Consider the following 17,813-nt stretch of genomic DNA (forward strand, 5'->3'; position numbering starts at 1 on the left):
CAATTTTGTCAATTTTGTCAATTTTGTCAATTTTGTCAATTTTGTCAATTTTGTCAATTTTGTGGAATCTTGCCTTTTTCGGCAACTCGAAGCTAAACTTACCGTAACACCAACTCTTACCACCAGCTCCATGTTTGCAAATTTGCACTAAGTCCCGATTTGACAGCGGGCAAATCATCTCGAAATTATTCGAAAAAGTACAAGTTACATCTTTTCCAGTTCGGACCCCTGAACTAGTAAAGGTGTAACTTTTAAACTTTTTGCAGTTCGGATTTTACACCTTTTTCAGTTCGAGGGTTGAAACTAGTCGGCGGTGTAAAATCGTACTGTAACTGAAAATCGCACTGAGTTCGCTTTCGCACTTTTTCATACGATTTTTTCAGTTCGACTGCGATTACACCAAAAAGTGCAATCCTAGTTGAACTGAAAAAATCGTATGGGGCGGTGCGAAAACGAACTCAGCAAAGTGCGATTTTCAGTTACAGTGCGAACTGCAAAAAGTGTAATGCTGATTCTCCGTGTAAAATGAGTAATTTCAAACGAACGTGCAAACAACAAAATCTCCATCCGTCTGACGGCCGTCAGACGTTTGCGCATTTCTCTGCGTGCTCTTGATGTTTCCCAAAACGTCAAACATTCCGTCACTCCGCCCTCCGCTGTTTTTCTGGTTTTCCGTGGCTCCGGATTTCGCGTTCCGCGGACAGTTTCGTGTTATTTTTTTCCTGGTGCGGTGATTTTGCATTGTTTTAATTTTCGCCGATTTCGCCGCCGTGATTAAGCGGTTAGACTTCCGGCGTGATAAATTTGGAAACCAACCGTCGTGAATCACTTGGAAGCCGCTTTGTTTATGCTCGCGATTTTGTTTCGATCGGAATCGAGTTTACGGTTCTTTTTTTTTTTGCTTGCCGCCGGGGCCTGCTTCGATTTCAGAACGTGGCGCGACGAAGGAGCCTTTGTTTTGTTTACATTTTCGGGGTCGAGCCTTGAGTTTGGCTGCTTTTTTTCATGGTGAAAGTGCATGAAGATTAAGGTGCAATTAGTTCGAGTGCCTTTTTAATAAAATAGTGAAAAAGAGTGGCTGCATGCGTGTGTATTTGTGCGTTTGTTGGTGTGCTGCAATTCTATTCTAAAAAGGTGTCGAAAGAAGAGTAAGAAAATCGCAACTCCGGAAGGAACAACATCAACACAAAGCGAGAGCCCGGAACGACGACGTGCAAGGTGAGGGAACCACCTGTTACTTGCGTGCTATCCTCACGAAATTCGTGAGAAGCCGAGTTTGTTTTTGTTTTGGCTAAATCGCGACGGAAAGGTTTTCTTCGCGTAGAATAAGGCGAAAGATTAGCGGAATCGAGGGCCTTGTTTGGAACGGAACGCAACATTTTGCATGACTCACACTGCAGACGCAGGTTCTAGACTTGGCTGTAAAAGTAGCTGCTAGAGAAGGGGAAAAAGAATGATGCATCGAAGGCAATCGACGACGAAGTCGTCGAATGAATCGCTGTGATCTAGCTGTAGCTACTTTGAATTTTAAGGAAATTTAGCTCATTTGTAGATAAATTTAACAAAACATCAAAAGATTGAATAGAAAAGCAACGAACCTTAAAATCAAACAAATGTTTAAAATCAAAACGATATAATTGATCTCCCTCCCCTAATTTGGCATGGATACATAAAATCAGATAGCTACCAGCAAGCTCTATACTGCTTTTAAAACTTGGACATCCAATTCTGAATGCAATTCTAAGGGTCGTCGCCGTCGTCGTAATGTCTCTTCCCGACTGGGTGCGAATATGCGCTGACGAAAGGGGTTTGCTTGCTGTAGTATCGGCATTGCTGCTAGTACATAATTTATTACATGCTTTTTCACAACTTTGTTTGAGGAGCAGTTGATGGGTTTTGGTACCCTCCTTTTTATTTCCTCGAGCTTGTTGTATTCAGCAATATTCACAAGTCTTTTACGGTTGATTGACAAACCTTTTTCCTTAACTATTATCCCTAAAAAAAACTAAAAACTAAAAACTAAAAACTAAAAACTAAAAACTAAAAACTAAAAACTAAAAACTAAAAACTAAAAACTAAAAACTAAAAACTAAAAACATAAAAACTAAAAACTAAAAACTAAAAACTAAAAACTAAAAACTAAAAACTAAAAACTAAAAACTAAAAACTAAAAACTAAAAACTAAAAACTAAAAACTAAAAACTAAAAACTAAAAACTAAAAACTAAAAACTAAAAACTAAAAACTAAAAACTAAAAACTAAAAACATAAAAACTAAAAACTAAAAACTAAAAACTAAAAACTAAAAACTAAAAACTAAAAACTAAAAACTAAAAACTAAAAACTAAAAACTAAAAACTAAAAACTAAAAACTAAAAACTAAAAACTAAAAACTAAAAACTAGTAGCAACTTTTCACACTTTTTACAAAACATAAAACATAAAACATAAAACATAAAACATAAAACATAAAACATAAAACATAAAACATAAAACATAAAACATAAAACATAAAACATAAAACATAAAACATAAAACATAAAACATAAAACATAAAACATAAAACATAAAACATAAAACATAAAACATAAAACATAAAACATAAAACATAAAACATAAAACATAAAACATAAAACATAAAACATAAAACATAAACCATAAAACATAAAACATAAAACATAAAACATAAAACATAAAACATAAAACATAAAACATAAAACATAAAACATAAAACATAAAACATAAAACATAAAACATAAAACATAAAACATAAAACATAAAACATAAAACATAAAACATAAAACATAAAACATAAAACATAAAACATAAAACATAAAACATAAAACATAAAACATAAAACATAAAACATAAAACATAAAACATAAAACATAAAACATAAAACATAAAACATAAAACAAAACGACAAATTACACAAAATTACACACTTTTAGAATTAGAATTTCAGAATTTTAGAATTTTAGAATTTTAGAATTTTAGAATTTTAGAATTTTAGAATTTTAGAATTTTAGAATTTTAGAATTTTAGAATTTTAGAATTTTAGAATTTTAGAATTTTAGAATTTTAGAATTTTAGAATTTTTGAATTTTTGAATTTTTGAATTTTTGAATTTTAGAATTTTAGAATTTTAGAATTTTAGAATTTTAGAATTTTAGAATTTTAGAATTTTAGAATTTTAGAATTTTAGATTTTTAGAATTTTAGAATTTTAGAATTTTAGAATTTTAGAATTTTAGAATTTTAGAATTTTAGAATTTTAGAATTTTAGAATTTTAGAATTTTAGAATTTTAAAATTTTAGAATTTTAGAATTTTAGAATTTTAGAATTTTAGAATTTTAGAATTTTAGAATTTTAGAATTTTAGAATTTTAGAATTTTAGAATTTTAGAATTTTAGAATTTTAGAATTTTAGAATTTTAGAATTTTAGAATTTTAGAATTTTAGAATTTTAGAATTTTGGAATTTTGGAATTTTGGAATTTTAGAATTTTAGAATTTTAGAATTTTAGAATTTTAGAATTTTAGAATTTTAGAATTTTAGAATTTTAGAATTTTGGAATTTTGGAATTTTAGAATTTTAGAATTTTAGAATTTTAGAATTTTAGAATTTTAGAATTTTAGAATTTTAGAATTTTAGAATTTTAGAATTTTAGAATTTTAGAATTTTAGAATTTTAGAATTTTAGAATTTTAGAATTTTAGAATTTTAGAATTTTAGAATTTTAGAATTTTAGAATTTTAGAATTTTAGAATTTTAGAATTTTAGAATTTTAGAATTTTAGAATTTTAGAATTTTAGAATTTTAGAATTTTAGAATTTTAGAATTTTTGAATTTTTGAATTTTAGAATTTTAGAATTTTAGAATTTTAGAATTTTAGAATTTTAGAATTTTAGAATTTTAGAATTTTAGAATTTTAGAATTTTAGAATTTTAGAATTTTAGAATTTTAGAATTTTAGAATTTTAGAATTTTAGAATTTTAGAATTTTAGAATTTTAGAATTTTAGAATTTTAGAATTTTAGAATTTTAGAATTTTAGAATTTTAGAATTTTAGAATTTTAGAATTTTAGAATTTTAGAATTTTAGAATTTTAGAATTTTAGAATTTTAGAATTTTAGAATTTTAGAATTTTAGAATTTTAGAATTTTAGAATTTTAGAATTTTAGAATTTTAGAATTTTAGAATTTTAGAATTTTAGAATTTTAGAATTTTAGAATTTTAGAATTTTAGAATTTTAGAATTTTAGAATTTTAGAATTTTAGAATTTTAGAATTTTAGAATTTTAGAATTTTAGAATTTTAGAATTTTAGAATTTTAGAATTTTAGAATTTTAGAATTTTAGAATTTTAGAATTTTAGAATTTTAGAATTTTAGAATTTTAGAATTTTAGAATTTTAGAATTTTAGAATTTTAGAATTTTAGAATTTTAGAATTTTAGAATTTTAGAATTTTAGAATTTTAGAATTTTAGAATTTTAGAATTTTAGAATTTTAGAATTTTAGAATTTTAGAATTTTAGAATTTTAGAATTTTAGAATTTTAGAATTTTAGAATTTTAGAATTTTAGAATTTTAGAATTTTAGAATTTTAGAATTTTAGAATTTTAGAATTTTAGAATTTTAGAATTTTAGAATTTTAGAATTTTAGAATTTTAGAATTTTAGAATTTTAGAATTTTAGAATTTTAGAATTTTAGAATTTTAGAATTTTAGAATTTTAGAATTTAGAATTTTAGAATTTTAGAATTTTAGAATTTTAGAATTTTAGAATTTTAGAATTTTAGAATTTTAGAATTTTAGAATTTTAGAATTTTAGAATTTTAGAATTTTAGAATTTTAGAATTTTAGAATTTTAGAATTTTAGAATTTTAGAATTTTAGAATTTTAGAATTTTAGAATTTTAGAATTTTAGAATTTTAGAATTTTAGAATTTTAGAATTTTAGAATTTTAGAATTTTAGAATTTTAGAATTTTAGAATTTTAGAATTTTAGAATTTTAGAATTTTAGAATTTTAGAATTTTAGAATTTAGAATTTTAGAATTTTAGAATTTTAGAATTTTAGAATTTTAGAATTTTAGAATTTTAGAATTTTAGAATTTTAGAATTTTAGAATTTTAGAATTTTAGAATTTTAGAATTTTAGAATTTTAGAATTTTAGAATTTTAGAATTTTAGAATTTTAGAATTTTAGAATTTTAGAATTTTAGAATTTTAGAATTTTAGAATTTTAGAATTTTAGAATTTTAGAATTTTAGAATTTTAGAATTTTAGAATTTTAGAATTTTAGAATTTTAGAATTTTAGAATTTTAGAATTTTAGAATTTTAGAATTTTAGAATTTTAGAATTTTAGAATTTTAGAATTTTAGAATTTTAGAATTTTAGAATTTTAGAATTTTAGAATTTTAGAATTTTAGAATTTTAGAATTTTAGAATTTTAGAATTTTAGAATTTTAGAATTTTAGAATTTTAGAATTTTAGAATTTTAGAATTTTAGAATTTTAGAATTTTAGAATTTTAGAATTTTAGAATTTTAGAATTTAGAATTTTAGAATTTTAGAATTTTAGAATTTTAGAATTTTAGAATTTTAGAATTTTAGAATTTTAGAATTTTAGAATTTTAGAATTTTAGAATTTTAGAATTTTAGAATTTTAGAATTTTAGAATTTTAGATTTTTAGAATTTTAGAATTTTAGAATTTTAGAATTTTAGAATTTTAGAATTTTAGAATTTTAGAATTTTAGAATTTTAGAATTTTAGAATTTTAGAATTTTAGAATTTTAGAATTTTAGAATTTTAGAATTTTAGAATTTTAGAATTTTAGAATTTTAGAATTTTAGAATTTTAGAATTTTAGAATTTTAGAATTTTAGAATTTTAGAATTTTAGAATTTTAGAATTTTAGAATTTTAGAATTTTAGAATTTTAGAATTTTAGAATTTTAGAATTTTAGAATTTTAGAATTTTAGAATTTTAGAATTTTAGAATTTTAGAATTTTAGAATTTTAGAATTTTAGAATTTTAGAATTTTAGAATTTTAGAATTTTAGAAATTTAGAAATTTAGAATTTTAGAATTTTAGAATTTTAGAATTTTAGAATTTTAGAATTTTAGAATTTTAGAATTTTAGAATTTTAGAATTTTAGAATTTTAGAATTTTAGAATTTTAGAATTTTAGAATTTTAGAATTTTAGAATTTTAGAATTTTAGAATTTTAGAATTTTAGAATTTTAGAATTTTAGAATTTTAGAATTTTAGAATTTTAGAATTTTAGAATTTTAGAATTTTAGAATTTTAGAATTTTAGAATTTTAGAATTTTAGAATTTTAGAATTTTAGAATTTTAGAATTTTAGAATTTTAGAATTTTAGAATTTTAGAATTTTAGAATTTTAGAATTTTAGAATTTTAGAATTTTAGAATTTTAGAATTTTAGAATTTTAGAATTTTAGAATTTTAGAATTTTAGAATTTTAGAATTTTAGAATTTTAGAATTTTAGAATTTTAGAATTTTAGAATTTTAGAATTTTAGAATTTTAGAATTTTAGAATTTTAGAATTTTAGAATTTTAGAATTTTAGAATTTTAGAATTTTAGAATTTTAGAATTTTAGAATTTTAGAATTTTAGAATTTTAGAATTTTAGAATTTTAGAATTTTAGAATTTTAGAATTTTAGAATTTTAGAATTTTAGAATTTTAGAATTTTAGAATTTTAGAATTTTAGAATTTTAGAATTTTAGAATTTTAGAATTTTAGAATTTTAGAATTTTAGAATTTTAGAATTTTAGAATTTTAGAATTTTAGAATTTTAGAATTTTAGAATTTTAGAATTTTAGAATTTTAGAATTTTAGAATTTTAGAATTTTAGAATTTTAGAATTTTAGAATTTTTGAATTTTTGAATTTTTGAATTTTAGAATTTTAGAATTTTAGAATTTTAGAATTTTAGAATTTTAGAATTTTAGAATTTTAGAATTTTAGAATTTTAGAATTTTAGAATTTTAGAATTTTAGAATTTTAGAATTTTAGAATTTTAGAATTTTAGAATTTTAGAATTTTAGAATTTTAGAATTTTAGAATTTTAGAATTTTTGAATTTTTGAATTTTTGAATTTTTGAATTTTTGAATTTTTGAATTTTTGAATTTTTGAATTTTTGAATTTTTGAATTTTTGAATTTTTGAATTTTTGAATTTTTGAATTTTTGAATTTTTGAATTTTTGAATTTTAGAATTTTAGAATTTTAGAATTTTAGAATTTTAGAATTTTAGAATTTTAGAATTTTAGAATTTTAGAATTTTAGAATTTCAGAATTTTAGAATTTTAGAATTTTAGAATTTTAGAATTTTAGAATTTTAGAATTTTAGAATTTTAGAATTTTAGAATTTTAGAATTTTAGAATTTTGTTTGAGATTTCCAAAAAAAGTGTCCACGTGGTTTGTGTGTTATTTTATTAAATTAATCTAGATGTTTTTTTTTTTTGCAATAGTAAATAATAACTTTTTTCATAAAGTTTTTTATGTTAGAAATCATTCTTTAGATAAAAATGTCTTTTATTTGCATTTCTGGAAATGTCAGAAGTTTGAAAATGGGATTTAAGTGGCCACCCTGAAAATAGGGTTTTCGGAATTTTGAGTACGCCGTCAAATCGGGCGTCCAATTTTACACAAAAGTCCCTGTGACACCAAATTTCTATCTCTCCACGGTTTCTAGCTACAAATAACTGAAAAAACCTCCAAGGCAGACGGTAATAACAAGATTCATGCCATTTCAATAACAAATACTGTTAAAATAACAGGAAGTGTTATGGAATCTTCTTGAAAAATCCATTTTTGCATAAGGGTTTAATAACAGTTTATTTTATCATAACAAAATTTGTTATTGGTCTGATATTGGTTGAAAGCCAAAACAACTTGTGAATAACATTTATTGTTATGGAAGAATACCGCCAACTGTTATTGGGATGATCGGATTAGTTGTTAAAATAACAAAAAAGAATAACAAAGATTTGTTCGAACAATAAACTCAAAGTGTTATAAGTCTGTTATTACAATAACAATCTAATAACAAAAAAAAATCATAACGACGAATAACAAATTTTGTTATAAATAACAGAATATGTTATTGGCCTAGTATTTTCAAATATCAAAAAATGTTATTCCCAAGTTATTTCCGTCTGCTCGGGCTGTCTTAGTAAAAATCCACAAAAATAAAAGGGGTCGTACCGCTCCACCGTAACGAGATACCGACGAATGGACCTCGGATTCGTGGCAAAGTTTCACGAAAATCAAAGAGGGGTCGGGGCGACTGCTGTGTGAGTTGGCGAAGAATGACCCAGATTATAGATTTTTGCGAAAATTAATTTCTTTTGTTGAAATGTAAAATGCATTTTTTTAGTGTACATATTTTTCCCGAATTGTTCATCATCAGAAATTCTGTTCTCATGATTTTCAGATTCTAGCGTGCCCAGCTCTATGAGGAAGGTGAGCAATACTATGGACGTTTTGAAAAATACGTCATTTGTGGACATCCCCTGACCAAATTTAGAACAAATTTCTGAGGATGGTGGGGTAGTTGCCCCATGTTGCCCCACCCTGTGCACGTACCATCTCAGTATGGACAAAGCAATGACGCCAATTGGCTTCTTTGGTCATAGGGAAGGCCCCTAGAAAGTTTAGCAAATACAAAAATGCAAAAAATATCGATGGCCGTCATTTTAGAAAATTGTTCTATTCGGGTAAAATAAAAAACTTGAAAAAATTGGGAATGGACTTTTTTCAGTAAAAAAATATATCAATAAATTTCTTCTTTGTTTATTTAACGGAGGCCTAACATTTGAAAAAGTGCAAAAACACTACTTTTATAAAAAAAAAATTGAAAGAAAAAACATGTTTGTAATAAAAATAAAAGAATAGAAATTTGATTTTACTATTAAAATGTATTTATGTTACAGGCATGATCTGATCAGTATTACAAAGAACTTTAAACTCTAACTGAGAGCATTTAATTCGAAATATCAACATTAATGTACGGTATCGAAAATCATTCCTAAGAACACCGGTCCTTCCATGTTGTGGCCAATAACCCTATCAAAAATAAGGCTGTTGGGAAGAAACTTCATTATGATTTTTTTAAATACTCTAAAAATACTAAAAACTTTGAGGTCTCCACTGCTATGTTAGCATTGCTTAGTTAGCTTAGTATTTTAATAAAGGAACATCTTTCGTAAATATTGTTTTTTTCTCTTTCCTTCATTTTCAGAGTGTGTGTTTGCCGCCTTTCGCTAAAAGTGTTCTAAAATTCTCACCGCGTCACCGGTGAAAAAAAAGTCTGTGTTCAAAATCGAATAACAAGCCTCGGTAGAAATTGCTAATTGAAACGCTGCCCGTCCACTCTTCACTCCGTCATCATGCCGATCCAAATCGCGAACGAGAGCAACAACAGCGGCGGCGGCGGTGGGGCCGGCAACGAGATTAAGGTGAAAATCGCCTACAGCGGCGAGGTGATGATCACCTACATCGACGAGGCCATCACGTACGACGGGCTGTGCCGGGAGATTCGCGAGATTTGCCGGTTCGGCCAGGAGCAGGTCGGTTTCATCGAACGAAAGAATTTGGCGATTGACAAATTGTTGACTTATTGGCTTTTCGCGGTGGGTTTTTTTTGCAGGATTTCACCATGAAGTGGGTCGACGAGGAGAACGATCCCTGTACGATCCAGTCGGACCTGGAGCTGGACGAGGCCATCCGGCTGTACGAGGTGAATCGCGACTCGGAGCTTGTCATACACGGTAAGGGTTCTGGGGGGAGGTGGGAAAAAATCTGTCCTTGCGCGGCGGCGTTGGATAACATCGGGGAGGATGATGCTTTTTTGGAAGGGAGAGTTGACGTAGAACTATGCTTCTTGAAAAAAAAAAATCGTTTAAATCCAGATATTTTAACATTCTAAACTCAGATAAACTAAAAAATTTCTTGATTTTTATTTCTGTAGAGCTCAATTTTTTAGTTTTCTTTTTTGCACATTTTTTAATTCCTTAAATTTCTTTGAGTTTCGTTTTAAGTGATTAAAAATTAATGCTTAAATTTCTTGGATTTCTGGCATTTCTTGAATTTCTATAAATTTCTGTTATTTCCTGAACTTTTTCAATTTCTTGAACTTACTAATTCTTAAAATTTGATAGATAAAAAAATCCTATTTATATTACTCTTCAAATATCTTAAATTTTATCTTGATCTTCTTGAATTTCTTTAATTTAACAAATGCTTGATTCTTTTGAATTTCATTAATTTCTAAAATTTTTAATGCTTACTAATTTTTGATTTTTTTTTATTTTCTTGTGCTTCTTGAACTCTTTTAATTTTGTTATTTTCTTGCATTTCATCAACATGTAAAATTTGTTTAAATTGTTTTCAATTACTTAAATTTCCTAATTTGTGATTCTTTTTGAAATTCTTAAAATTCTTAAAAATCTTTAATTCTTGATTTTTGAATTTCTGATTTTTTTAAAATAAATTTCTTCATTTTCTTCAATTTTAAGAGTTTTTTAAAAAAATATTATTTTTTTGATTTTATATATTTTTTGAATTTCTTGAAATTGTTAAATTTAGATTTTTCCTAATTAATTTTTTTCGAAACTCTTAAATTAATTATATTTTTTAATTTCTTTTTTTTTAATTGTCACATTTTTGACTGACTCTTGAGTTTAAAAATTTAAAAAATTTGAGAATTTCTCAAAATTTTACGAATTCATGGAATTTCAAAATTTTTTTAATCTTTTATGAATTTCTTCATTTTTTAAAATAATTTCTTTAATTTCTATTATTTCCTTATTTTTTTCAAATCTTAAATTCTCTCTTATTTCATGTATTTCTTGAACTTTTTAAATCAAGTGTTTTTATTGTATTCCATGTTTTATTTGGTAAATTTCTTAAAGTTTTTGTTTTTTAAAATTTCTTAAATTTTCTAAATATCTTTAAATTTTCAAATTTGTGATTTTTGTTAGAATTTTGAAAATTCTTGAATTGTTGATTGTTTTAGAATTTTTGAGTATTTTAATTTTCTTATTTTTTTCTGAATTTTGGATTTTCCTAAATTTAAATTTCTTGAATTTTCTAGATATCCTAAAATTTTTAAATTTGTGATTTTTTTTAATTTAGATTTTTTTTAATTGTTGGTTGTTTTTGAATTTCTAATTATTTTTTTTTAAATTTCTTCATTTGCCTATTTTTTTAAATTTTTCTGAATTTTGGATTGTTTTAATTTTTAAATTTATGTTTTTAATTCTTGAAATAATTGATGAATGTAGGTGTTTTAGATTTTCTGGAATTGCTCGAATTTTTGAAATTTCCTGAATTTTTCAATTCTATTGGTTTTATTAATTCTTTTTTTTTTTGATTTTTTTAAAATGTGATTTAGGTACTTGAATTTTGTAGTTCCTTACATTTTGTGAAATTCTAAAAAACAATCGTCTTTATTTCCTAAATTACTTGACATTTTAGATTATTAAACTGAAATTTTCTTGAATTTGTAGAATTCTTGATTTTTTCATTTCACACACATTACATTATTTAAATCTCATTTTTTTAAATTTATTGTTATTCTAGCTTTATTTTTATTTTTACTTTTAATTCTGTGAATTTTATATATTTCTTTGAATTCATGTTCTTTTTTAATATATTGAATTTTGTATAATTTGAGATTTTTTAAATTTCTTAAACTGTTGATTTTTCCTGATTTTTGAAAAGTTTTTTTTTAAATATATTTTTTGAATTTTCTTGAAATCATAGATTTTGTTTGAATTTCCTAGATAACTTGATAATTCTTTTAAATTACCTGAATAATTCTGATTTTTTATTACTCTTTGATTTTTTTAATTTTTGAATTATTTTTTCATGCATTTCCCAAATTCTATAAATTTTGTATTTTTTTTTGTTAATTTTGTAAATTTGGTAGATTTTGTAAATTTTGTAATTTTTTGTAAATTTTGTAATTTTGTAATTTTTGTAAATTTGGTAAATTTTGATTATTTTGTAAATATGATTTTTGTTTATTTTTATTAATTTTTGAATTTCGGTTTCTTTGTTATTTTTTTCATAAATATCTTGAAGTTGTTGAATGTCTTAAAATTTATGATTTTTGTGTATTTCTTAACCTGCTTGAATTTCTTGAGTTGTTGAATTATTTTTTTCTAATTAGGCCGTTGCAAATATTTTTCAAAGTTTATGTCGCCCCCCCCCCCCCTTCAAAATTGGTCCGAAAAATCAGGGGGCAAAAAAATATTTTTTCAAAAATCTTCAAAATTTTAATGAAAATAGAAGTCAAATCAACTTAAAACAATCTAAAACGCATTTTTCTGCATTGATAATCATATTAAGCATGTTTGGGCTGGATTGAAAATATTTTGAATTTTTATGAAATTCCAATGTACAGCACCGCAAAAACTTTTTTTTTGCCAAAAAATAAATTTTCGTCAATACTTAGGTATTTTGGAAACAAATGATTGCAAAACAACTGGGCAGGTGTAAAATGCATTTTTAAACACTTTTTTCATTCAAATGTTAAAACCATGACTCGTAAATTCAATTTTTAAACTTTTTTATTTTTTTGCCACCCCCTCGACTTTGGTCAGAGTCGAGGGACATAAACTTCAAAAAATATTTGCAACGGCCTTACCCAATTTTTTGATTTTTATTTTTTTAATTTCTTATTTTCTTGAATTTCTCTATAGTTTTAATTAGTAATTTTTTGTATTTTTTTGGATTTTGAAATTTGTAGAATTTTCAAATTAAAAAAAAAATATTTCGTATTTTTTTTAAAGTTCTGTATATTTTTGATTTTTTTAAGTTTTGGATTAGTTGTGTTTGTGGAATTGCGTTCAATTAATTAACTTTTGGAATTTAATTTCTTCAGTTTTTATAGATTTTTTAACACTTTAATAATTAAGTTAAATTTGATTGACGTAATCCCACGTCAACACCAAAAAAACAACACAAAAAATGCTCCCAACTAAGCGGGCTATTCCTATCCGGGGGGCTAATCCTTTCCTCCGAGAGCGGATGTTACGAAAGCAGCATCATCCACTACTCTACGGGGGAAAAAACCTTGTTTGGCCGGAAAACAGTCTGTCAAACAATCGCCATGAATAAATAACGAACGACGCCATCGCCGTTGACGTCCAGCACACGATGTTGGTGACGTCCATGCTAGAAAATGGCTCAACTTTCTAAAAATAAGAAGCAAAAAAAAAAGATGAAACTAAATCCAGATGACGATGATAATGGTGGCACTGGATGAAAAGTCTAAAAAAAACTTTTAAAAGTACACGAGAAAAAATTGAGCGAATGATTCTGACAACACACTGAAAAGGGGGCGAGAAACACTTTTTTTCCTGGTCCTTGATGGGGGATTACGTGGCCCACATGGCACAAGTTTGAATTGTTGTCCCGGGGTCGTTTCCGGTCAGACGAGCCAACTAGTTTGCCGGAGGAAACCCCAGGTGATAAGCTCTCTTTTTCCGCGGCATGTTATCTAATTTAGCGTCTCGGTGACAGGTTTGGGATTGCTTTTTTGTTTGGAGAGGAGAAAAATGATGTAGAACTTCCATTTTTGCTAATTAAAGATTAAAAAGGGTTTTTTTTCAGTGCAACGCGAAGTCAAGATTTGAAATGTCAAATTAAGTCCAAGTCCAAGTCCAAGTCCAAGTCCAAGTCCAAGTCCAAGTCCAAGTCCAAGTCCAAGTCCAAGTCCAAGTCCAAGTCCAAGTCCAAGTCCAAGTCCAAGTCCAAGTCCAAGTCCAAGTCCAAGTCCAAGTCCAAGTCCAAGTCCAAGTCCAAGTCCAAGTCCAAGTCCAAGTCCAAGTCCAAGTCCAAGTCCAAGTCCATGTCCAAGTCCAAGTCCAAGTCCAAGTCCACACAAATGTTATTTTTCTTTACTGAAATTTAACAAACCAGTTATGAAACCAGATCCTCAAAGGACTAACGAAAAGCAAAACTATTTCCGTTTCCGGCTTGCAAAAGCGACTCACAAATAAATGCAAAAATAAAAAGGTTGAGTTGTGTAATCCCATCACTTTGTTGTTGTCCGCCATCAACACCGCTCTTCACTGCAATTGAAGCCCGCAGATGTGTCCCTTCTGAGTTGCTTGTGTTGCTCTCTGGTTTTAGTTTTCGTTGCTGAATAATGAATAAGGATGCTGCAAAACTAAAAAATAAAAGAGCATGGCAGTGAAATGATAATCCGATGGTATAAATGGGGATGGATGATGATGCTTTTGGGTGAGCGCTTTACCGGAAGAGTTTTGTGGGACGGATGTGATCTCTTTTTTTTTGTTGGTTGACGTTGTTCTAAAGGGTTTTTGCTGTTTTAGTTGTGACCAAGGGGATTCGATGTCAAAGTGACGTGAGCTCATTTTGGATGTGAAATGGATTAGGAAAATTGGGTCTTCAAATTGATATAGCTATAGCTTGTGATTTTGTCAAAATTGACAAAATTGACAAAATTGTCCAAATTGACAAAATTGTCAAAATTGTCAAAATTGTCAAAATTGTCAAAATTGTCAAAATTGTCAAAATTGTCAAAATTGTCAAAATTGTCAAAATTTTCAAAATTGTCAAAATTGTCAAAATTGTCAAAATTGTCAAAATTTTCAAAATTGTCAAAATTGTCAAAATTGTCAAAATTGTCAAAATTGTCAAAATTGTCAAAATTGTCAAAATTGTCAAAATTGTCAAAATTGTCAAAATTGTCAAAATTGTCAAAATTGTCAAAATTGTCAAAATTGTCAAAATTGTCAAAATTGTCAAAATTGTCAAAATTGTCAAAATTGTCAAAATTGTCAAAAGTGTCAAAATTGTCAAAATTGTCAAAATTGTCAAAATTGTCAAAATTGTCAAAATTGTCAAAATTGTCAAAATTGTCAAAATTGTCAAAATTGTCAAAATTGTCAAAATTGTCAAAATTGTCAAAATTGTCAAAATTGTCAAAATTGTCAAAATTGTCAAAATTGTCAAAATTGTCAAAATTGTCAAAATTGTCAAAATTGTCAAAATTGTCAAAATTGTCAAAATTGTCAAAATTGTCAAAATTGTCAAAATTGTCAAAATTGTCAAAATTGTCAAAATTGTCAAAATTGTCAAAATTGTCAAAATTGTCAAAATTGTCAAAATTGTCAAAATTGTCAAAATTGTCAAAATTGTCAAAATTGTCAAAATGTCAAAATTGTCAAAATTGTCAAAATTGTCAAAATTGTCAAAATTGTCAAAATTGTCAAAATTGTCAAAATGTCAAAATTGTCAAAATTGTCAAAATTGTCAAAATTGTCAAAATTGTCAAAATTGTCAAAATTGTCAAAATTATCAAAATTGTCAAAATTGTCAAAATTGTCAAAATTGTCAAAAATGTCAAAATTGTCAAAATTGTCAAAATTGTCAAAATTGTCAAAATTGTCAAAATTGTCAAAATTGTCAAAATTGTCAAAATTGTCAAAATTGTCAAAATTGTCAAAATTGTCAAAATTGTCAAAATTGTCAAAATTGTCAAAATTGTCAAAATTGTCAAAATTGTCAAAATTGTCAAAATTGTCAAAATTGTCAAAATTGTCAAAATTGTCAAAATTGTCAAAATTGTCAAAATTGTCAAAATTGTCAAAATTGTCAAAATTGTCAAAATTGTCAAAATTGTCAAAATTGTCAAAATTGTCAAAATTGTCAAAATTGTCAAAATTGTCAAAATTGTCAAAATTGTCAAAATTGTCAAAATTGTCAAAATTGTCAAAATTGTCAAAATTGTCAAAATTGTCAAAATTGTCAAAATTGTCAAAATTGTCAAAATTGTCAAAATTGTCAAAATTGTCAAAATTGTCAAAATTGTCAAAATTGTCAAAATTGTCAAAATTGTCAAAATTGTCAAAATTGTCAAAATTGTCAAAATTGTCAAAATTGTCAAAATTGTCAAAATTGTCAAAATTGTCAAAATTGTCAAAATTGTCAAAATTGTCAAAATTGTCAAAATTGTCAAAATTGTCAAAATTGTCAAAATTGTCAAAATTGTCAAAATTGTCAAAATTGTCAAAATTGTCAAAATTGTCAAAATTGTCAAAATTGTCAAAATTGTCAAAATTGTCAAAATTGTCAAAATTGTCAAAATTGTCAAAATTGTCAAAATTGTCAAAATTGTCAAAATTGACAAAATTGTCAAAATTGTCAAAATTGATGACAATTGAACCCAATTGAGGACAATTGAAGACAATTGAAGACAATTGAAGATAATTGAAGACAATTGAAGATAACTGAAGACAATTGAAGACAATTGAAGACAATTGAAGACAATTGAAGACAATTGAAGACAATTGAAGACAATTGAAGACAATTGAAGACAATTGAAGACAATTGAAGACAATTGAAGACAATTGAAGACAATTGAAGACAATTGAAGACAATTGAAGACAATTGAAGACAATTGAAGACAATTGAAGACAATTGAAGACAATTGAAGACAATTGAAGACAATTGAAGACAATTGAAGACAATTGACGACAATTGAGGACAATTAGAGACGAATGAAGATATTTTTAATGACATTTGAAGATATTTTTTAATAACATTTGAAGATAATTCAAGACATTTGAAGCGAGTGGATTTATCTTGAAGACAAATCATTTAAATGTTGTGCCACATTTTCGCGTCCACAATGTGCTACTTTCTTATCGTTTTGTTTCACTCCGGTGCCATTAGTTTACGCAAAATGCCGCCGGTGCCAGTTATCAGATGTTATCATCTCGCAGATACTGCCAACCTCAGATTAGGAATTGCTTATCTTTTGTTGGAGAACGAATAATGATTTTATCCGAAAATGGTTACTTTAGTTATCGGAGAAATTCCAATAGAATCGCGTGTGGCTTTTTTCCACTGATTTTATTTTTATTTTTTGACGTTTCGGTTTACTTTTCATTGAACTTCTTTAGGGGTTCCTTCTGAATGTTTTTTTTTTAATTTTTAACTAAACAACAGATGAGTTTTCACGAAAATTACGTCTTTCTTTTAAAGCATCAAGCATAATCCCTAAGTGAGTCGTAAAATCACCGCAGAAGAAAAAATATTATTCTTTTTCTCTCCCTTTCCCTCTTTTTTAAAAAAAAAAACAGTGTTGCCAGCAGAAGGCGGAAGAACAAAAGCTTTTCGCTTAGCACAAAGAGGCAAGCAGTAAAAAATGTAAAGTGCAAAAAAAAATTAAAAAAAACTCGCGACGCTGCGAAAATAATGGTTTAGTGATAAATTAGTGGTCAGTTGGGCGAGAGAAAAAAAAAATTAACAAAAAGAAGATGAAAAAACTGGTGCAAATTTAAATGAAGTTTCGACGTGTCAGTTTTGGTTTGGGGTGGCTTTGTTTTGGTTGTTTTGCTGCTCTCTCTCTCTCACTCGGAAAAGAAGTGAGTTATGAGCTAGTAAGCTGCGGCTGTGTTTGTGTGTTTTAAACCAAAAAAAAAAGAAGATTGGATTGCATTTAGAGTGTGTACTGGGAAGGAAAGTTATTTTTTGTTCGTTTGTTTGGGATTATTCATTTCCTGAGACAGAAAAATGGCAGATAAATGGCTGGTGCGGCCCAAGGACTTATGTAGGTATTTATTGTTGTGTTTTTTTTATGATATGATTTCTACTTTTATAAAACAAATGTCAGAAACAGCTGGTTGAAAAATCTGGCGAATAAATTTATTGCCAGATTCTTGTTTCCTCTTTTTTTGTTGTTTCTTCGTTTATTACTTATTTTTTGTACATTTCAATTTGTTATTTAATTCAATTTCATTGTTAATTAACAA

At 26.0% G+C, this 17,813-nt stretch overlaps 1 protein-coding gene across 1 annotated transcript; it reads left to right on the plus strand.

Moving 5' to 3' along the window:
- The first annotated feature begins 625 nt into the window (after window positions 1-625).
- LOC120424710 (protein kinase C iota type-like) lies at window positions 626-13,811 on the plus strand. Its single transcript, XM_039588890.2, has 4 exons — window positions 626-1,218; window positions 9,263-9,590; window positions 9,671-9,791; window positions 13,642-13,811. Exons 2-4 carry the CDS (start codon window positions 9,411-9,413, stop codon window positions 13,662-13,664), a joined length of 324 nt encoding a protein of 107 aa, XP_039444824.1. The 5' UTR covers window positions 626-1,218; window positions 9,263-9,410; the 3' UTR covers window positions 13,665-13,811.
- The last annotated feature ends 4,002 nt before the right edge of the window (window positions 13,812-17,813 follow it).

Source organism: Culex pipiens, chromosome 2, assembly GCF_016801865.2.
Source record: "Culex pipiens pallens isolate TS chromosome 2, TS_CPP_V2, whole genome shotgun sequence".
NCBI classification, from domain to species: domain Eukaryota; kingdom Metazoa; phylum Arthropoda; class Insecta; order Diptera; family Culicidae; genus Culex; species Culex pipiens.

What these genes read in the sequence shown, in the direction of transcription:
- LOC120424710 (XM_039588890.2), top strand. Translation starts at nt 9,411, where the DNA reads ATGCCGATCCAAATCGCGAACGAGAGCAACAACAGCGGCGGCGGCGGT. An exon ending in GCCGGTTCGGCCAGGAGCAG is followed by an intron (nt 9,591 to 9,670) that starts GTCGGTTTCATC and finishes TTTTTTTTGCAG; the next exon opens with GATTTCACCATGAAGTGGGT. An exon ending in CTCGGAGCTTGTCATACACG is followed by an intron (nt 9,792 to 13,641) that starts GTAAGGGTTCTG and finishes GTTTTTTTTCAG; the next exon opens with TGCAACGCGAAGTCAAGATT.